A 22,517-nucleotide genomic window follows, 5' to 3' on the forward strand; every position below is an offset into this window, starting at 1 on the left:
TGGCTGCTTGGTGGGCTCCAAAGCCAAGAGTGGCCGTTTTCAGTAATGAACAAAGGCGAGCTCGCTACTCGCTGTGCCAAGATGTGTCGGCACATTTGTGGCCATTCTAATGGCACTACTTAAACTAAATGCAGAGTCACTTTAGACAGTTGAGTCTAATAATAGCTTATGGAGGCTACTGAAAGGGAAAAAAAATGCTTAACTTTGCTGGTTCTGACAGCAAAGCAATAACCCTGAGCCCATGACCAAAAAAATTCATTAAGTATCTGGCAGTAATTCAATTATCTGGATTTGATTCACTTACTAATGAGATGAAATGTTTCAATATTATTAACAGACTTTCCAAAACTCAAAGCCTCATTCAAAAAAACAGATCTGAAAATAACCCTAGCCATATTAGGGGACATGCTAGCGCAAAGGATGCACGAACAAGCTAAAAATAGTAAGTGAATGAAGTGTAATGTCTCACAAAGCATCAAACAAAATACAAAACACATTTTAATGAACAGAGAATGAGCACTAATGTACCTATTACTAAAATAATAGCTTGGACGTTCACTAAAGACATAGCTTTCATTAAAGACGTAGCTTTCATCTTTCTTAGCTGAGAGACCGATACTCAACCTCTAATCACGCTTTCTTGCCCTCTGTTTCACTGAAATTGCCTATAAAATTACTTTTCTTCTTTGCCATTTTTTCAAGGCAGTTTTTCCCCTTTGATCACACTGATGTGAGCTTGAACATGCGGCTAGCAATTTGTAGGTTAGAATTTCTGAAGTCTCATATATTATTGTGGTCCTGTACATACAATGATCATGGGCATGAATGCCATGGTAATTTTGGGCTTTTAAGGATTTCTTTAAAGGTTTTTTCCCCCCCATTGGATCAATATATTGTACATATGGACCAGTTACTCTGACGTAACCACAAAGGCTCAAGCCTGCTGGGAACTGCAAACTGCTGGAATAGCAGTGATACCACAGTGAAGTTTTACATTGATGTTTTACATTTTACAAACCTACCAGGAGTCAAGCATGGCAGTGGTAGCATCATGTTTTTCGGCTGTTTTGCTTCCAGTGGTACTCGCACATTTCAGAAAGTGGAAGGAATAATGAAGAAGGACTACCTTTAATTTCACCTCAGATCAACAGCTAGATGGTTGAAACTTGGACCCAGTTGCGTGCTCCGACAGGACAATGATCCTAATCACAAAATAAAACTGATTTTTGAATGGATAAAGCAGACTAACATTAAGTTTCTGAAATGGCCTTCCCAAAGCCCCAGCCTGAACCATACTGATAATTTGTGGACTTTGCCAAAATTGTGCAACAGTAAAGACATCATGTTACATCATGCTGTTGTAACAAATATTTTAGAAACAGCAACAAAATATATAAATTGTTCCAATATAATGGAACAACTATTTCCTTTAGTTTAAAATCACAGTTTTAAAATTTCTTTTTGCAATCAGAACATAAGGCAGTAGTTTAATAAAGACGCACTTCATGCACGCTGTGTGATCAAACCAATTTTGCAGAGAACTTAATTGAACATGCTTTCTAAAATCCTACACGAGCACTTTATAAATGTAAATGATCAAATGAGTGAGAGGCTAAAGATGGTCACTTCATTGGTTTTACTATCTGGTAATTACAAGGCTCTATAAAACACAGGGTTCATTTACCTGTGACATGAATGCTCTTATATAGTTGCCATGTGACCATGAAATATGACATAATTTACGTTTAGAGCCTAGAAGTGCCATCGCTCTTTGAAGTTCAATTAACCTGCATAAGTCAGGGAATGGACCAGTGCAAAGGGCGCAGTGGATGCTGTGAATGAGAGTTCAATTAACGGTTCTTCTGAACTGCCTTAATTATTTATGGCATAGATTGGAACGGAAACCACACACATTCTGGTCCATATTGACATGATAGCGTCACACAGTTGCGACAGACTTGTCATCAGCGCATCCATGATGTAAATCTCTGGTTGCACCCCATCCCAAAGGTGCTCTGCTGGATTTGGTGACTATGGAGTCTGTGGGAGAATAGTGAGCTTGCAAAAAATGTTCAAGAAGTCAGTTTGAGATTATTGACACAATGTGTTATTCTGCTGGAAACAGCCATTAGAAGATGAGTATCCCCCTCTTAACTGTAACGTCACGGTTTCCGGGTCCAAACTCCTCTTCAGTTTCCAAACTCAAACAAACACAAACACTCAGTGGCATCACTGAGAGTTAAAAACTGTCTAAATGTTCAGATTAGATAGAGCAAGATACAAAGCATCAAAAAATGTTAAAAAGACAACAGCTTTAGTGAATACAGTGTAGTTTGGACCTGTGTAGTTTGGTTAACACCATAATCTCAGACTTCCCAGACCCCCAAACTGGACCACCTCGAGATGGCCCCTGCTGCCTGCTCCTGGATCTTCCAAACCAATCAGCCTCAATCAGTCCGACCCCCCTCGAAACAGTCTGGCCATTCTCCTCTGACATCTGGCATCAAAAAGGCACTTTTACTTAGCTGCATACTGCCACTCACTGGATATTTTCTCTGTTCTAATCATTTTCTGTAAACCCAAGAGGTGCATGCCTCAGTAGGTCAGTAGCTTCTGAAATACTTAGACCAGTCCGTCTGGCATTAATAACCATGCCGTCTTCAGAGTTACTTAAATCACTTTTCTTCTCTAGTTTTCTCACTTTGAACTTCAGCATGTTGTCTTGAACATGTCTACATACCAAAGTTCATGTGATTGACTGATTAGATATTTGAGTTAACAAGCGGTTTAACCGGTGTATTTAATAAAGTGGCTATAAAAGCTTAAAGAACACAAAAGACCTAAACATTTTTTTAATTCAAAATTTCTTAAATATATCTACTGTAACCGTCATAGACATCTACTATATACCACTTTGTGCAACAAGATGCTACAGTAAGTCTATGTAGCATTTAGCATTTTGTTTTTGCACTGAACAATTGATGTGACATGTTTGGGTCGTGTTGTTCTTTTGCCATAAATAGCAGAAAACTGAAAGTGCATATTCATTGACACATTTCTGATAACATGTCACACACAATCTGTTACAAACAGTTCAGCCAATGCCTCCGACAGCAATCCTATCTACCTTAATGTTGCTGCTCACTATCGTTCTCACATACTATCCTTTTTGTCATTTCTGTTTTATCAAACAATAGAGATAGAAAGAAAGGGCCTTTTATCAGGATCACTTGTCAAGTTCACAAGCTATTGCAGCACAGTGGTGCATCAGCTGGCCTTTTACTAACCTCCTGCTCTCTGTGATACCGCATTTAATGCAGCCACTTTTAGTATAGAAAATCTAAAATGCGGATGGGATGGTGAACAGAAGCATGTTGCATTCAATCAGGATAGTCCACAACTCAAGGCCACTTTGTGTTTACAGCAACAGCCATTCTGGAGAGTGGTGAATGAAACTACAGCAGAAAGATATATGACACCGTTACACCACTGTATTTTCCATGTTTAGCTCTTTCCATAAAGATGTGCCAGCCAAAACTAGCCATCCTAAACACATTAGACAAAATGCAGTCACATGTCAGCCCATCTGTCTTTCAGTGGTGCATGTAGAGAGCTTCAGCAGCTGCACATCTGACAGTACTGTATAATGTTGCCTCTTAGTGTTACCCGAGGTGACAGAATGTAAAAGGCACCTCCAGATTCAAGCTAGTGATAAGAGGGAGAGACGTGATTTGTAGCAGTAAATCACTCACAGTACTCCTCCTGTTGTACCTGATATAAATGTTATTCCTTTAGATTTTTTTTCAAGTGCAAGATAAACTCTGTAATATAATCACATATGGGCAAAAATGGGAGAAGAGGGTTGTAGTCAGTGTGTTGCTTTGTTCTGGTAAACTAGATACTCTATGAGCTTCAGAGTAAATACGTGTGTTATTATGTATTATGCAGCGAGGTATTTATAGTTAAGTTAAATAAAACTAAAAGCCAAAACAAGATGTGAGAAAACCTTTTAGTTCACTAAAACAAAGCTGCAAAAATAGACTTAAAAAAATCAAAACAAAATAAAATGATTTTGGGACATCTTGGAAAATTAATTAAAATAAAATGAAATGATAGAGGAAATAACCCCAGCTTTAGTATTTAAGTTTAGTAAAAATGTTATTACTACTTGCCCTATCGAGATATTAATGGATGTGTTCATTGACACTCTGGATGTCTAAAATACTGTGTCTAAAAGTTCAGTGTTTTCATCTTGCCTTTGACATCTCCATGCAATAATCTGAAAGCATAACTGTGATGCAGACATGCAGGGGCAATTTTACATATACTGTTTTTTTGAAACTTCACTTACCACGTGTTCGTCACTTGTTTGTGCTACTGCGACTACACGCTATGGTTAAGGAAGAACACACCGCGGTCGCGGCATCTTTTACTTTTAACTAATGAGATTAGTTTTTGCGCAGTTGAAATTGTTTTGTTAGTATTTGTGATAACCTACACAATCACTCAACCTTTTCTGAGGTATAGTGTTTCCTGTTTCATTCGGTGTTATGTAACACATAGAATGAAACAGTAGAGATGTACTATTTATCAATAAATAATTCAGAGTATTCATAACAAAAGATAATTAAAAACCGAATTTAAAGGTGAATAATTTAACACAGTCTAATCTCTTTTTAAAATGCTCAAACTGTGTACACAGTGGATCATGGCAAGCTAGTCCCTGATTAAAATCTATGGTTTTATTGTGATACTAATATAAACACCCCAGCATTTTAAAATTAGATTATATTGATGTTTTTTTAATCTTACCTGCACTAAAATGACATCTGTGTTCAACAGCTGAGGTGAGGGTGTTGTAACAGGAATGCATGTTGCATTTACAGGGAGACGCTTAATATTGATTTTGTGTGTCTTGTATGTAAGAATTCACAGTTGCTCATGTTTTATATCCACAAATAGCTCATAATGGCTGCATAATTAACTTTTATAATCAAACCTGGTGGCTACAGGGTTTGACCCTCACGCCGAAGATTGAAATGGATCCATCACAGGTTTTAGTTTTTTTCCATGGTCTCAAATGCAAATATTTAGGAGTTGTGCTTCCTGCACTAGTGTGTGAAATCTTCATATACACATCATATATAAATTATTATCCATGGTTTAAAAAGTTGACCTTTTCATAATAGTTAATTGCTAATAAGCCTAATATCCAGGGTTTCTACTCGTAATTAAAAGTATTGCGGTTTTAAATTTGTCATATTCAAACATATTCCTATTTTTGGTAAACCGTTGCATGGATCCTCTGATTTGTCACAAAGGTTTGAGTGCTTTCATAAAACATAAAATAGCAATGCATTGCAGAAGATTTAACAGAAGTAGCTCCATCTATATTCTTTTCAAAATGCGAAAAACCTGGAAATAAATAGAAAGAAAAATTCAGAATGGAACAAGCAGGGTTTTGGTCAATCAGGAAAACACAGACTCCTTAAGTGCAGAGGAAACGGACATTTACATGTGCATTACCATAAATTGAATCTGTCTCTTGTGTCTGTTGACAGATATTTTGAATGTCTTTAAAAGTGGGCCCGACATCTGTCTGTTGACAGATATTTTGAATGTCTTTAAAAGTGGGCCCGACAGTACCCTTTCTCTGTAAAGATGAATGTGAACACTAAAAGGGAAGTGCTTCTGACACTGGTTTTAAGTGGTATACTCAATGTGTAAAAACATGTCATCCATGAGTGATGATTTCATTACATACAGGATACAGAAGCACATGTTTAAGACAAAACGCAATACATAAGGTTGTAAAATGAGAGATTTACTTTTTTTTAACTGTAATATAAAACAGTGTATATCATATTTAAGGAATAGATTCAACTGAAAACAACCTCCAGCAGCTACTCACCAAATAGCAACACCTTAACAGTTATTAAAACATCTCAATCACTTCTAAGTTAAACCTAAGCAGAACACACCATCTCAGGGATACATCACACAGTCTTACATATTGCACCCACCCCCACAACATCAACAATGTATGTTACTCCACTTTTTATCACACCATAATCCCTATTGTGGAGAGGAGAACTTGTTTCAATGCTGCTGCTGATTTTACTTTTTTTTGCCCACAAAGCTTTAACTCCCAGAAACAGGCGGGTTTCATTTCTGAGAAAAAGAATGACATCTAATTCCCCTCGATTGCCCAGTGGAGGCAAACTAAAGCTGCTTTGAAAGGGCACTGATCTAAAGAGCCTCTCTGTTCAGGCTTATTTTCTGGTTTTGATCTATCTTTTGGTCACAGTGGGTCTCCATGAAGGATTTTATACATTGTTTGAGTTGACTGACCGAGCGCTGTGTCCTCTGGGTTTTACTGCATGCTGCTCTAGTGAAAGAAATGCAGCCATTTTCTCCTTGACTTCTCTGAAATAAAGCTATATAAATTCATATATTTGCATAATAATGTGTCTAAGGTAAAACAAACACTGTTATTTTAGTCTCTTTTCATACTAAGAAACTTTGTTTTCTGCTCTTAAAGCAAGAGGAGTTCCCACAAGGTATCTATGCAGTCTCTGTGAGTGAGGGCTATGTGTCTCATGCTGAATTCTGGTAAACTTGAGACCAGATCTTATTAGCACTGCCAGCAGGTGCAGGAGAATTTGTTAAAAAAATTCTTCAATGATCCACCATGTTGTTAATTAACAATAATCTCCCACTTATTTTACAATTTCAAAGCACACTATCCGGAGGGACATTGGTGCTTTGCACCATTCTGCTGCAGTCAGTAGTTTGACTTCTTCAGTTGGATCTTAAGAAGCGTCAGCTAAACATCAAAGGGCCTTTTTTTTAAACTCCTCAAGTTGTAGTTTGAACTGAAGGAAAAAGTGCTTGAGAAATATAATTGCATCCACATTGGGGAGCATGTTACACAAGCATAGAGATTAAGGCTTCATGTCCAGTGGCATTTCCTGAATGGTTTCTTCAACTTTGAATTTTTGCATGAGGTGTTAATGTTTGACTGTTTAACAAGCTTAAAATCAAGTCTATGTAAAGTGCACTTTCCCCCCAACAACTTTGGTAATTAATTAAGTAATTATATTTCACTGCTCAGAAGTTTAGTTTAAGTCAAATTTGCAAGTGATTGGTTGCATCACAGCCTTTGAACCCTTTCACTGTCCCTTTTATATTATTTACACAAGCCTCTGTTGGGTTTTATTTGAATGTTCTTTTTACTGGATAGTTCTTATCATTGGTTAATGTCTCAGAACTCTACCTGTGCACCTGATATTTATTGGTTAACACGCTTGAGGCAGAACTGCTCTTTTCAGATACCAACTTTAAACTATTTTCCTCAATCGGTAAAGCAGTGAAGGTGGGTCAACTGGTGCTTGATAGATGATCTTCATATATACATATTTTTTTATCAGTCACATTTTTGCATTTGTTTTAAGGAACGTCTGTGTTAGCATGTCTGTTTCACATTGTATTCATCAACCATAATATTCAGAATCAGCCTGTGGTGCAGAGTCACAGTTTTACCTCATCAACTGCCTCATGAGATGTGGGGTCCCACAGGGCTCAGTTCTTGGACCTATTGTCCTTTGGTTACATCTTCGTCCATACATCCATCCGCCCATCTATCCATACAGGTTGCTGGAGCCTATAATGGTTGAGATAGACTATATAGGACAAGAGGCAGGGTACACCCTGGGCATGTAACCAGTTTGCATTCAGTTCTTTTTCTCATTTAGTCCTGACAAACGCACAAAAATTGACTGGATTACTTTTGATTTCTTACAACCGAGCGCTGATAAATCTGAAGTGCCACTACCCACCTTGGACGACTAATAACGACCCAAAGCAATCTGCTAGAAACATGGGCATAATTTTCAATCAGTGTCTCAATTTCAACCAGAATGTCAAAAGCCCTGTCCAGTCTTGCTTTGTACAGATTAGAAATACTGCAAAGGTCAGTCCAAGTCGCCGATTTCCTCCCTGCAACTCACTGTAAACATACAAAACACAGCGGCAAGACTCACAAACGCTTGGTGCAGGTAACACATTACTCCAGTGCTCACACAGTTGCACTGGCTTCCAATTTCCTTCACAGTCCAAATTAAGATTTTACTGCCTCCTTTTAAATCACTGCTATAACAGGGAAGGGGGAGATACTATAGTTGTGATCATAACTTTAAGATAAAAAGATACTATTTAATTTGCAAAACTTATTGTAGATGATGTAAGCATAACATTTTTCTCCAGATTTACTTTGATGATACACAGATGCTCAACATCAGTAAACTCGGTATCCACATACCAAATGGTATGTAAAAAATACCAATAAAAGTATAATAAATTTAGGTACAGTGTATTTTATTCACAAGTTACTTCTACTGTTTGCTAGATGCATTTCACCACAGGACCTTGTTCTTTATTGCAGAAGATAAATTTCACACTTACCGCTGTGATTTATATTGAAATGTTGGCTGATTTTCAAGAGCAACAAAGGAAAACGTTTCTCTTTAGCTTTCTAAAGGTACCAGTATATGCTGTACTGTTGCACTGCACTTTTAAAACACCTTTTTTCCACCAAAACGCTGCACTGCTTAGCTTCAGTCACCACATAAAGAATTCTGCACTCACCAATGCTATTTGCTCATATGAACCTTATTGTTACACATTATACTTGCCTGTCTACTTAATCACTGATGTTTTTTCCTCTATGCACTTGTCAAACTGCCCACATTGATTTGTCTTCTATATGTTTTGTGTTGCTTTTTGTTGAGATTTAGTAGCTCTCTACTTCTCTGGTATACCTCTCCAAAACAGAAGGGCCCGCGTTCCAACAGCTCATTGTTACTTCAAAGTACTAGTGGAAGAAGGACTCACAAGTGTTTCTGTCCTCCTGTAAACCTTTATGAGCTGCTTCATGACAGTGTATTGCAAAAGTAGTTCTGATAAAGCTGTAATAATTTTTGGCCAAAGTGGGGAGCTTGCCCAAACTGAAAAAAACTCTTTTTCAGGTGGTGCTTTAGGCGCATCAGTTTCTCAAGTACCCTCCACAATCAGCAATCATTCCCCAGGAAGGAAGATGTATGACTTCCCTTAACCCAGAGTTCCAAACTCAGTTCGATCAAGGGAGGAAACCACAACATGTAGTGTACCAGTTTTGTTTGGCTTTTTTTCTGTCTATAAAAATTATTACAATCAACCAAAAGGTTGATCTATATGAAAGCTATAACACTAATGAGGTTTGTTATAGAACCTCTTTATTTGGAGTGCTGTGGAGCTTCTGTGCCTGCAGGACATGATCAAAGATGAATCCTATAAAGGACCAATTAGAGATTCCAGTGAAAAAACTGAATAGAGATCAAAGCGAGAGGGGTGGGGAGGGGGGCATAACGTGACAGACCTGGGATTTAAAAAAAAACCCCCAACTCTCTCCCATTATTATTGTGAGCACATCTGCTAATGGGACTTTTCAGAAAGGGAGCCATTATGGTTGCAGAATGATTAAGGTGTGTGCTGAGGTGCCGTTTGTAATCAGTGAAGCAACTGGGGTGTATTTCGTCAGGTTTTCAACATCACTGTGAAATAGACAACCTGTGGGTAGTGGCTTGAATTAGAAGAGATTTAATTCAGTTCAATTCAGGTTTATATATATGTATACATATCGTCAAATCACAACAACAGTTGCCTCAAGGTGCTTTATATTGTATTATTATTGCACACTCTCTCTGACTTTTCTACTTTTAAATTCCCTAGGAACCACAAGTAAGACAGTAGTCTGAAGTGATCTGTTGGGTTATTTGGTTGATATGCTACTATGAGGTCTTTAAGACAAGATGAGCCCCAATGCTTCAAGATGAAGTTAATATGGCTCCAACATTGTGAACTGTCATGTTATATTTAAAGTTATTCTAGATACAGCAAGAGAGCCTTTGTTATTGATGTAAGGCCATCTCCCCATATGAGAAACAGGTGAACATTATAAGACTGATGAAGCAAATCTAGTAAAAAACAATCAAACAACTGTTGCTTACAAGCATGATGGAAAACAGACGAACAAGAACATAGGATGTGAATAGTGGATTACATACTGCTGTGTGCCCTTACGTCACAAAATCCTATAAAGCAATATAAAAAAGTGGAATATTCAATTTGATGCAGTATTGTCTTCATTGTTCCTGTGATGCTGGGTGTGGAGGTAAGATTTCAGCAAAGTCACACAAGCTGAAAATCTATGACACAAAAAGAATTTGGCTGAAAACACAGTCTTGAACTTTATTTGAAGTTCACAACAACAAATAACTCAAGGCACTTTATATTGTAAAATCCTCGAACATCATATATCCTCCTCAAATACCCTCCAAGCAAAGCCTGAGTGATGGTTTTAACAGGAGGAGACCTTTGGCAGAACAAGTCTCAGGAACAAGTGTGGTTACAGGGAGGGGAAAGAGAAGACAGAAACAGGAGCATCGAGAGACGCTCAATAAAAAATATGAAAAAAAGCACAGAAGACAGCAGACAAAAGTAATGCTTCACTTATTCCACACTTTGTCATGTTACAGATTTATCCCAAAATTGATTAAACCTATTTTCACCTAAAATTCTACACACAATCTCCCAAAACAATGAAGTGAAAAACGTTTGCTCGAAATTCTTGGAAACTGATTCAGCCCTACCTGCACGTTTGATCAAAAAGGACATTTTTGAGCTTAATCCTCAAAGATAGTGTCTGTCTCTTGACACTGAACAGTAGCTGGTGCCACAGGACAGGGGTCTGAAGGCTGAAGGGTTTGCCTCCAACTATAGTTTTGTAATCACAAAATCCATCTTTAAGAAAGAAAATTGCCACACTAGTCCAGAAGTCTAGAAGTATCAAATGCACTAATTCTTCAGAATCAGTTGGCGACAGGTCTGTTCTTACAAAGGAAGCAGGCGAGAATGAGCTATTTGTTTAATCTATGGTTTAAAGCATGCGGTCCCCAACCTTTTTTGCGCCACGGACCGGTTTGTGCCCAACAATATTTTCACAGACCGGCCTTTAAGGTGTCGCGGATAAATACAACAAAATAAAACAAGTACTGGTACCAAAAAAAATATGATTTATTCATAACACACGTGAAAAGACCCAGGAAAAACGAGTTAACGAAAAAAACGATAACAAAATAATGATAAAAACCAATAAAAACCCTGAAAACCATACATTTCACACCCGAGTCTCAACTCTCGTGGCCCGGTACCAAATGACTCACGAACCGGCACCGGTCCGTGGCCCGGGGGTTGGGGACCACTGGTTAAAAGACATAGAATGAACATAGAATGGTTGCACAGAATGGCACTCTGTGCTTTTCACAGATGAGAGCAGGTGCACCCCGAGCAGGCACATTACCCTGTCCATCAGTACAGATATCCAGCATCATTTTTTCTTCTCTCCTATTCTTTTTTTTTTTGAGGAAATATGGGATTGCTCAAGACTTTTTAATTTTATTAAATAAAAAAAGGGATAATCTGCATAGCAGCATAAATGTATGCAGTGTTTTTTTAAAACTTTTACCTAGTTAATGTCCCATTAACCCAGCTGTGTCATTTGTAGAGAATTGCACAGGTGACAAAAGTACAGACTTTCTTTACTTTCTTTACAGACAACTGGGTTAAAAAATACTCCAATAAAAGTTGACGTACTGAAGCAACTTTTTAAACTCCTGGAAGGACGAATGTACATTTTTTAAATTATGAATTTTAGTACAGGAAAATAAAAATATTATTTGAATCAAAGTTCTAATTCTAATGAAGGTATTCAGTTTGACTCTGTTATGGAGTGAAAAATAATTTTAAAAAATGTTCTGTTGTCTGCATTGTAGATGGTGACTTTACATCCACACCTAGTAAAGTAAGTAAAGCAAGGGCGTAGATTTGGTTTTGGCATTGGTGGGGACGGATGATTCAACCACCGAACCCTGCCCCGTTTCTTTTTTTTCTTCTTCTTTTTGTCTTTGCTTCTTGATAAAAAAAGGAGAAATATACTTGCCTACATATGATATTCTACATGCTTTTAAACCATTTAAACTTACAATTCATAGTTTTATAATGTTAAATTACTATTAAACAAATGACTGACTAAGTATTTTAGGCTTTAGTTTACTTCAGCCCTATTCCATATAAATCAGGTATCATACAAAAATAAAAATAGCTTCAAATACAGACATCACAATAAAAGAATATGACTTTAAGGACTTAACAACATTACTTCAGTTATAGTACACAAACATCTCTTACACATTAGCACTAAGGGAACACTGAATGCCCTGGTGGGTTTTGTCCATAAAACTACTCATCTAAGATTACCACAAAGTAAAAGATCTCACAGCAAAATTCTGCAACATTTTAGGCACTATTGCTCCTATCAACTCAGTGAGCTGGGATTTTTTTTTAATTCTAAATGAACTACTGTTACAGCAACATGAATTGCTGTCATTTTTTTACATCACAAAAACCTGGCATTTGAACATGGGTGTGTAGATTTTTTTCTATAGCCACTGTACATGCGTTTTATCCTCAGATTAAAAGTATTATTCTGTGCTTGATGTGCCTCACCTTTGGCCCTGTCTCTTCCCCTCTGACTGCACTAGGACATATTGCTACCTGATAAAATAACACATTGATTCGTGCCATATAAAAAGTGAGACATGTCAATTCAGATTCTTTGTCAAATATACACAAATGAATCAATTTACGTCAGCAGCCTAACAATTGTCATGATAATAAATACTAGTTAATCTATAGCACCAAATCATCAGTCAGTGCCTCTTCACCTCTGTCCGAGCTACAACATGGCAGAGCTGCCTCTGTCACCTGATGAATAACAGTGAGACATTCCAAATACTACTACTCTGAGACTGAGATAACTAATAGTGCTGTTGTGCAGTTAGTTTCCAAAACACGTTATTCATGGTTACATACAATTTTAGACTGATGTGGGCCAAAGCCTAGCATAGCCTGTAACGTTATTATGACAGACACATTTTAGGAGTTAACTTGGCTTTAAGTGACTTACAGGTTTCTTTGAAAAATACTTTCTTATATCCAGGTTCATCCCCTTCTCCTCCTTGCAGGTCCTTGCAGCGCAGGCTTGCCGCTGATAAAACTAAACAGAGCTCCCTGAAAGGCACAGCCAATCACATTGGCCATATTTGTCACATGAGGTAGGACTCCAGTAGAGAACCTAATTTCATGATTTAAAATGCATCTTAATCTATTACAGTTGATATAAACCAACACTGACCATGCGCACCACAGCCACTCTGCAACAGTCCAGCGCACTGCTTTACAAGAAATTCACCACAGTATGACAAGCTAACCTCTTTATTAACTACACAGGATTTTCATGACATTTGAATAACACAAAAATAGAATAGCTTGTGATTAAAATTACAACATTAAGCTTTAAATCTGCAGTTTATCAAGCATCACTGAGCAGTCCTTACCTTTAAACCTAACCTGTCATCTTCCTCTCCTGTCCTGTCTTTTCTCACATCATTCTCCAACTCAGAGATTTTTCCTTTTTGTGCTTGTTGTGGTTTGCAGGACTAAGAATTCATCTTAATTACAGAGTCATAACGCCAAACATAACAATAAAATCCATAGACTCTAACCATACCACTGAGATTTTCACATTCAATCGCCCTGGTATTTCTTGCTGTTGTCCAAGTGGTTGGCCAATTTTGCTATAGCTCAACCTAGTTTGTTTTGGAAACACCATATGGATTTTTCTAAAAGATTAACATGCTGGCACAATCCTAACAGATGGTAATCACCATTGTAGCTGCTGTTTTGCGATACAACTCAGTGGCACTTTCAAATTGACATCTGGCTCCATCATTAAGTTCTATACACAAGTGGCAGAGAAGGAAAAAAACAAGTCAGCGGTCACTTTTAAGGTCTATGTTGACCATGTCAAAGGCAAAGTGTCCACTTAATCAAACACTTTCCCCTCCAAAAGCCTCTCTCCCCTCATCTTCTTAAGGTGCATTTAAGGAATTAGAATATCCTTCATGATGGCGGAGGGGGAACAGTTTCTTGATCGCACGATGCGAAGCAGTGCAAGTTAGCATAATGAAAAGTGCCCAGTATATTTCTTTGCCTCACTTTTCTCCACTGTTCCTGTTTTCCCTGCTTGTGCTCTGTTAAGAAGGTATAGCGGGTCATCTACCAATTGGATGGTTAGTGATTCAGTCCCCGGCTCCTTTAGTCTACATGCCAAAGTACCCTTGTGCAAGATACTGACCCTCCAAATAGCCCAAAATGCATTCATCATTCAGTGTGAGTGTGTGAAGTTTAAAAAGGCAACAGCACAGAAAAAGGCACATGTGGGAACGAGGCGTATACCGTAGTAAGAAGGCACTCAAATAGAGTCGATAAGCACTCAACCAATTTGAAGTTTTCAGTCCTTGCATTTTGGACTAATAATTTCACATGATTCATTAATTTACTTTTTGGTTCCAGCTTTTGTTAGTAAAGCTCCCTTTTCACTGTGCTTGGATTAAATTAAGATGGTACTGATGATTGATGTGCATAGTGTTTGTACTCAGGACTATACAGCCACTAACTGGCCTAAAGAGCATGAACATGGGCACCTTACACTATAATGAAATCGTTATCTCTGTATCAAGTCTATTTTTTCTGCCCGGTAACAAATTAATAAAGGCGAGAAATTTTCTATTACTGTTAAAACTTTTCAAATTACTGCTTTCATTTTCAGACTGACAGTGTCCCTCTCTAGATGATATCAAAATGAGCTGCTCAGATATAATTAGTCATAATTAGATTATCTGCAGAAAAGATTATGCTCATTTGCTAGAGAGCCAGAGCGTGATGAGATCACTTTCGAATTAACTTTTGAGTAATTGGGTCCATATTACCATAAATGTACATATAAATGCATATAAGCTTCAATATGTTGCTGTTTATTTGTTAAATGTGACGCAGAATAGCAGCAATAGAGGATGCTGTGAAACTGAGTGTGACTGTAAGAGAGAGACAGCTACGAATAATGGTTGTTCAGTGTGTCGGCAGAGGTGAAGTGCCCTGTCAGTGCCCGTGACGAGTCCTTATTCTGTGCACAACAACTGGGATGAAGCACGCCGACCGCGCTTAACACACCGCAACAGCCACTGTCAGGCCGCCGCCAGTCAGCCTGCTGGGTCAGTGGAGTCTGTGAAATCCAAACTCAGCCAGGTTTCCCAGAAAGCCGACAATTAATAATTAGATCCCAAAACAAATGATTTCTTCAGTCAGCATCCATTATTGTGGAGGGTTTGTGAGTGTTTGGACGTCAGCAGAGTGTGTCTGATCATGCATGGAGCATAATTACCATCGAGGGAAAACAACCGCTTGTTTTCATTCTGTCCACCTTCTAACCTTCAAAACCCAGAAGACAAGCACCTACAAGTATTAGCATATTTATATTATGAATCTTAATTTTCCATTAATAAAGAGGTTTAAGTGAGTCTATTTTTTTCATATGGTGGCACAGCAGTTTTTGCCCAATTTACAAATTCACATTATATTATTAGTACGTAATTAATAATTCAGTCATGAACATATCACTTTTTCCATGTTGCTGAGAAGCCTAAACTTTTTTAAAAAATTTAAATTACATTTTTTTAAAATTCATATCTATCTATCTATCTATATATATATACCGTATTTCCCGGACTACAAAGCGCACCTAAATATTAGCCGCACAAGCTAAAATCAGGGGAAAATCCTGTTTTGTACATACATTAGCCGCACCTGACCAAAAGCCGCAGGTGTTTCAATGTTGACTTATCATATGTAAGAGAATATGCACAAAGGGAATTGTCAGGAAAGAGATGGCTGTTTGGAGACATCACTTTTATTAATATTTTGAAAAACAAGTTATGGGTACATATTTGCACATGTAGTACATAACAATAACCTACAGCACACCAGAACAATAGATTCGGCCTACCTTTTAGGCTCAGGTGCAGTGACACAGCTACTGGAACTGGGCTACTGGAACAAGAAGGCATCGGTGGGCAAGAGACGAAAACAGGGCGTTGTTGGAATGCTACTATGCAAGTAACCCCGGCGGAAGGGGCTACATGAATAGGATGAGGGACCTATGGATTCTTCGATACCCAACATCCACAATGACGGCGAAACAACTAGTAGCTCAGTGTTCCAACATTCGAAAGAAGGGACTGCTCTCACAGCTAGAGATTGACGAGGTACAACACAAATGCTACGGCAAGGAGGAGTCAGGACGCCAGGTCAGGGGGGAGATATCATCACCCCCACCCGAGATTGGGTACATAGCCCCAAGTGCGATAGGAGAAGGATCGTTGAGTGCGAGAGGAACTGACCTGAAAAATAGGATCATGGCCAAGCTTGAAACCTGGATCCCACGTAGCCGGTTACCAAGATTACGTGAAGTTCCCTCAGAAGGTCTGCTAGATGATGTTAACGCAGCACTACGGGCAATACCTACAACCACGATTACCGACACTAACAAGCTGATCTACAATACGGCAACAGTGATCAGTGAGATGCTTGGCTACAAGTTGAACAGCGACAAGGGGCAGTACCCTCCATGGAGAAGGAGGCTAGAGGGCAAGATCAAAGTAGCACGGAGGGAGGTTAGCCAACTAACGGAGTTGCAGAAAGGTGCGACAAATAAGGTGCCTAGCAAGCTGTCCATACCTGAGGCCTTGGAAACTGCCAAGCAAAGACTCACAGCCTTGGCCAGCCGCTTGAGGAGGTACACCAGATATATATATATATATATATATATATATATATATATATATATATATATATATATATATATATATATATATATATGTGTGTGTGTGTGTGTGTGTGTGTGTGTTATGGAATGCCCTTTAGGAAAATATTATATATATATTCCAACCAAAGTCTGAATATATAGAATGATCTTCTGAATATATAGAATGAAACTTGAATATATAGAATGATCTTCTGATCTTCTTTTTTTTTTTTTTTTTTTTTTTTTTTTTAAATGACATCAGAAACAGCAGTATGCGACATTACGTGATGGCAGAGCTTCAGTTCATCCTTTGTCTTTTTTTTTTTTTTTTTAATAAATAGGACAGGGGGAATGAATGAGAGAAAGAGGGGGAGAGAAAGAAAGAAAACCAAAGGGGAGAAGAGACGGTGAGAAGGGGGGGGAAGAGAGAGAAAAAAAAAAAAAAAGAACTCCTGGGTCACCTGTATGGAGAAAAAAAAAAAAAAACAAACAAAAAAAACAAACAGAGGAGACAGCAAACAACAAAGAGTAACATAATAATAGAGAAAACAAAGCACCATCACAATAAACTAGCTAGTCATAGATATCAATATTTACTAAATAATAAACGATATTGTGCAGCACGCAAGATAGACAGCGCACAGTGTGCTTTGAGGCAGCAGCCAAGAAAGCTTTAGTCCTCGTCTGTGAATACCCATGTGTGCATACCTGTGTGGATCAGCATGCTTGCATTCCAAAGTTTTCCCCATGTAATGATCTGCTAGGGAGTGTGGGGGGGCCACAGCCCCGTCCTCCAGGGTGTGAAGCGGGTATGGAGGAGATCAAAACTCCAGACATCCAGAGGCCCCCAGAACACAAGAGACCATGGAAGACCAACAGAGGGGCAGCCGCGCCACTGTTCCAGTAAGAGCTGAGGAGAGTCCCAGATGAGGGCTCGCCCAGCAGCCGCGGAGCAGAAGTCAGGGGGAGTTGCAGTGACGCGCCCGTGAGCTCCGCCGGCCCCCAGCTGTGCCTGAGTGACCGAGCCCCAGGCCGAGAGGCCGGGGGCACCCCACCTCCAAAGGGGCCCGAGCGAGCCCCAGGCCCCAGGCCCCGACAAGCGGCCGCCAAGGAGTGAGCCGGTGTGTACCCGGACGCCCACCCCCAGACACAAAGAACCACCAACACACCGACACCTGAGGGAGTCCGCCACCGGCAGGGGAAGTGGTGGTGGGTGGAGATAGGCCTCCAAACCTTGGAGGGCCTGAGGTGTCCCCAGAGAGGTGGCGTCTGATACCCAACCTGACATATAGACACAGACATACAGGCACACACAGACACAAACATCCATTCCCACCCTCATGCTCTCATATGCACTCACTCCACACTCAACCAACGTGGAGACAGACATAAAGAGACGCTGTACACACAATCACACTCCCCAAGCGTACTCTACAAACCGGGTCTAGGTACCCTTGCCCCTGGAGGGGGGAATTGCACCCAGACCCAGGTGGTGTTACCCTTTTCCCTGCGGTGGGGAGAGGCAGACCACCCCGACTCCGCAGCAGCAGGGAGGCCCCACACCCCAGACCGCAGTCGGACGGCCAACTCCTCCTACTAGCCCTCCCGCTTCAGCAGGCCGCAGAGAATGGGGGTGGGAGAAGACTCCAAACCTCCCTCCACCCGCTCATTGTAGTGTTGATGCATATGTGTTCTAAGGTGCAATTAAAACCCAGGAGGGCATGGAGCTACCTGCCAAGGAGCAGCAGGTAAGCGCATAGTCCCTCCTGCTAGCCCTCAATGACTAAGTGTATTTAAAATTGAGAGGTGGGCAACGACGTCAGGGGTGAGGTATACACCCTGATGGTGATTTGGACTCCGTGATTGTGCCCACCCCCAAGATCCTATATGTATGTGTAATGAGAGTGTGAATAATGTGAATGTCTAAGTTGTGGGATAAAATTGAGGCAGAGGCAGCCAGAAGGGGACGGGGGGGGGGGCAGAAGGGGACGGGGGGGGGGGGGGGGGGGGGGGGGGGTAGCCTCCTCTGCACCCTGGTGACATACCCCCACTCCAAGGCCCTGCATGTGTGGGTGGTTGTGGAGGAGCGGGAAGAGGGAGGCAGCTGGAGATGGGGAGGGAAGGAAGGGAGGGGCAGGTAACCCCTCCCTGGGGCCAGCTCCCCCGCTGACCCCAGTAGGCACTCCCACCCTCCGCGACCCGCCAGGGAAGGGGGGCCCAGGCCCATCAGACCGGGGCCCAGTGCAGTAGCGCCCCCCGGCTCCACAGAGCCCTGGACAGTCCACCCAACCCCACCACAGAGAAAACTGCACTCACCCCACCATCCACACATCTTCCAGACTACATAAGACGGTAAACGCCCAGGCTGAGATCTTCCTCCACCTCTCCTGTATCTCCCCCTCCTGCAGAGAGTTCCTGAAGAGAAGAAAGCTCCTGCAAGATGTGACCATCCCCCCCACCAGTTGAAGAGCCCCCCAGGCGGCTCGACGCACCGGCGGCACCCTGCTCCAGGGCCGGGCCCCCATGCACCCACCCGCCCACAACCCCGGCAACACACCAACCAGGACCCAAGCCCCCGAGGCCCGGCCCGGGCCCCAGCCCAGAGACGGAGCGCCCCCAGAACCTCACGCCCATCCCGGACCCACCCAGGGGCAGCCAGGTTGCCAGGTCTATAGTAGGCACCATTCTATAGAAGATCTTCTGATCTTCTATAGAATGAAGCTTGACGTCACGGAGGCGCTTGCGCCATCTAGTGTTTTCCTTGTTTGTACCTGCGAGGAATGGCACTATGAGCAGGTCCGCACGGAATTTTGTGGCTCAAATTCTAAGGAATGAGGAGCTAATTAACACCCTGGCAAATGCATGTTCTGGCCAACCTAATATTTGTACTAGTGTACCGCATCGTACTACTGATGAAGAAATTTATTCACTTTTTCATCGTGGAAGACCAAATGCAGTGAACCTCTCCGGTCAGATAACCCCTGGTTATCCAGCTAACGTTATGGAGAATGTGCCTTCCACATCACAGGAGTGCCCCACAACAGGTCCCATCTACAATCTTAGACCTTTTACTCGAAAGGGCCCAAGGCAGAAGAGGTAAGAACAGAACTAAATGCACTGAAATTACTAGTGGAAGGTTAGTAATAGCCCGTAGGTTTCAATTGCTCGACGAAGCTAAGTAAACAAAAATATCACAAAAAAACAAACCAAAAAAACTGTGCGACAGACTGACAGCGTGTGGACGTGGAGACTAAACTGTGCACAACAGTTAATTTGTTTAATTGTGGAAACATGCGATTTCTATAATATTTCACGTCCCGTAAGCTTAATCTGCAAACATTGTGTAAAAGCAAAGCACATCAGTTGTTACAATACATAGTTGTTGGCAGTATATAATTTAATGAAACTTTTTTTAAAGCAACAAAAAGTACTCCGTGAATTGAAGACATTTGTTTATGTGATTGTTAAGTTTCTCCACCCACCCATCCCACTATCTTCCATCATCTATCCATCCATTCATCCATCCATTCTCTTCCACTTATCCAATTCAGGATTCCAAGAGCCTATCCTAGCTACCATGGGGCTAGAGGGTGTTTATTAATGCAGATTAGACATGTGTACAGCATGGTGTATTTTTTTAATTAAATGTACTTCATTGATCAGAGAAGTGTGAGTATATTACATGCAGAAATGTTTAATTTGCCTTTATCCTCCATTAGGTTTCCAGCACAGCTAAGCAGGTCACATTCTGTGGCTCAGTCTTTCACCAAAGAAGTGATTCTCTTGCCAGACCATCTAACTACACATGTGCCAAGGCGTAACAAAAAAGCTTGGCTTTTTGAAAATGGACATATAAAATCTGCACTGGAGTTTAGCTGTGACTGGGACTCAGACAAAGTAATGCAGGCAATAAGGACTGCCTTCCAGCCAGTTCTTGAAGGATGCAGGTAAGCATTAGATCCTTTTTTATAAAAAAAAAAAAAAAAATTTTGTTACTTAGATTATTATACTATTAAAGGTCAACTTTGGGTATTTCCAAAAAGGATCTGGGAGCACCGATCGGATGACTGGATTGATATCTTTTAGAGTTAACAAAAATTAAGCCTTTTAATGTATTGTATTGTATTGTAGTCTGTTAGCCTTAACAAAAATTTCATATACACTATGTTTTCTTCCTCCCCTAGGCTACAGATTTTGCTGGCATGCCACACCAAACTAGTTGAGCCATCACTCACTTCCAAACAGACTTTGAATGGAGACCTTGTGAAAAAACTGTTTCATCAGAAGTCAATTTATGTCAGACCTGACAAGGTCATCTTATGTGAGGACAATGAATCAGTAAGTAATCCTGATCATTTCAGCAAATGTATGTATGTTCATAAAATGAGAGTGAAAAAGGCAAAGATGGATTTTAAACTCCCTTAAACATTGTCACTTGTATTATGTTTTAATACATAATACATAAACATATTACTAATATTTATTATGACATTTTGTTGTCAGTAAAATGAAATGTATTCTCTGTTTTAATTTACAGACATATTCTGATGGAGAGAGTAGCCATACAAGCAGGCAGGATTTCACAGAAACGTTGAATTCTGACAAATGCGGTAAATATTCCTATCTAAAAGTCGCTCCAAATAAACTGTAAATTAAGTTGGTTCAGTGTCTGTTACTTAGTCATCTTAGCCATTGTGTCTTTAGTTAAGTGTCAAGTCTTTGTTAAAATCATATTTAAATTTAGTTTAATATTTTGAGCAGGAAGAAATGTACCCCTAAATACATGAAAAGCAAAAGCTATATATGTGATGAGATGTTATTCAAAAGTTAAACTCCTGTTCTTTGTGTTCTCACAGTTGAAATTTCTAAAGAAGTTCCCTCAGCCATTCCCATTGTTAACGCACAGTCCATGTCTGTTGATGATGAGGTCATCTGGTGCGTTGCAACCCAAGATGTTTGTACTGTTGAATCTTCCATCTCTGCTGACACCCTCACAATGTCCACCAATCCTGCTGTCGTTGCTACTGATGAGGATGAGCCTTACTCCAGTGGAACATCTGCCTTTGTCAGTTACAACACACCTGGCTTATCAGCGGGTTCTTCTGCCAGTGTTACTGGTGACACACGTGTCTTCTCTAGTAACACCTCCAGTGTGTCCAATGGACCTACCCAGCCAAGTTTATCCAGCACATCCTACAGGTATGTGTTTTGTACATGTTTGTATCTTTTAATCTTTTGAGCTATATTGTGCAAAAGTCATGAGCCACCCCTGCTTTCTTTGTATTTTGCTGGAAAAATAGGAAAGAAGCACAGTGATTTACTGAAGTCTACAAAATTCTGTCCAGAAACAGACATGGAAGCGCATTATATTAGAGTATTATATTAGAGTATATATATCTAATATATATATATATATATATTAGACATGGGTTGCATCCTTCTCCCATATGCTCTTCCGGTATTGCTCCGTCTCCAGCCTTGGTGGTGCTGTTCTCTTATTGTTCCCTTGCCACTGAGAGTACACCTTTGCTGGTTCTGTGGAGAACAGCTGGTTTATTCTCCTGCCTTCGATCTCTCTGGTGTACCTCCTCAAGCGGCTGGCCAAGGCTGTGAGTCTTTGCTTGGCAGTTTCCAAGGCCTCAGGTATGGACAGCTTGCTGTATTTCTTAGGCACCTTATTTGTCGCACCTTTCTGCAACTCTGTTAGTTGGCTAACCTC

General features: G+C 40.3%; 1 protein-coding gene across 1 annotated transcript; it reads left to right on the top strand.

Annotated features, from left to right (window-relative positions):
* The first annotated feature begins 20,087 nt into the window (after positions 1-20,087).
* LOC146652039 (uncharacterized) lies at positions 20,088-22,083 on the top strand. The gene is made up of 4 exons (XM_085382564.1): positions 20,088-20,745; positions 20,983-21,136; positions 21,336-21,408; positions 21,655-22,083. Exons 1-4 carry the CDS (start codon positions 20,444-20,446, stop codon positions 22,035-22,037), a joined length of 912 nt encoding a protein of 303 aa, XP_085238690.1. The 5' UTR covers positions 20,088-20,443; the 3' UTR covers positions 22,038-22,083.
* Positions 22,084-22,517: the final 434 nt, after the last annotated feature.

Source organism: Rhamphochromis longiceps, linkage group LG15 (genome assembly GCF_057381845.1).
Source record: "Rhamphochromis longiceps isolate RC_006_pf linkage group LG15, R_longiceps_female_GT1.1, whole genome shotgun sequence".
In the NCBI taxonomy this organism is placed as follows: Eukaryota; Metazoa; Chordata; class Actinopteri; order Cichliformes; family Cichlidae; genus Rhamphochromis; species Rhamphochromis longiceps.

What these genes read in the sequence shown, in the direction of transcription:
- LOC146652039 (XM_085382564.1), top strand. Translation starts at nt 20,444, where the DNA reads ATGTACTTCATTGATCAGAGAAGTGTGAGTATATTACATGCAGAAATG. An exon ending in CCAGTTCTTGAAGGATGCAG is followed by an intron (nt 20,746 to 20,982) that starts GTAAGCATTAGA and finishes TTCCTCCCCTAG; the next exon opens with GCTACAGATTTTGCTGGCAT. An exon ending in GTTGAATTCTGACAAATGCG is followed by an intron (nt 21,409 to 21,654) that starts GTAAATATTCCT and finishes GTGTTCTCACAG; the next exon opens with TTGAAATTTCTAAAGAAGTT.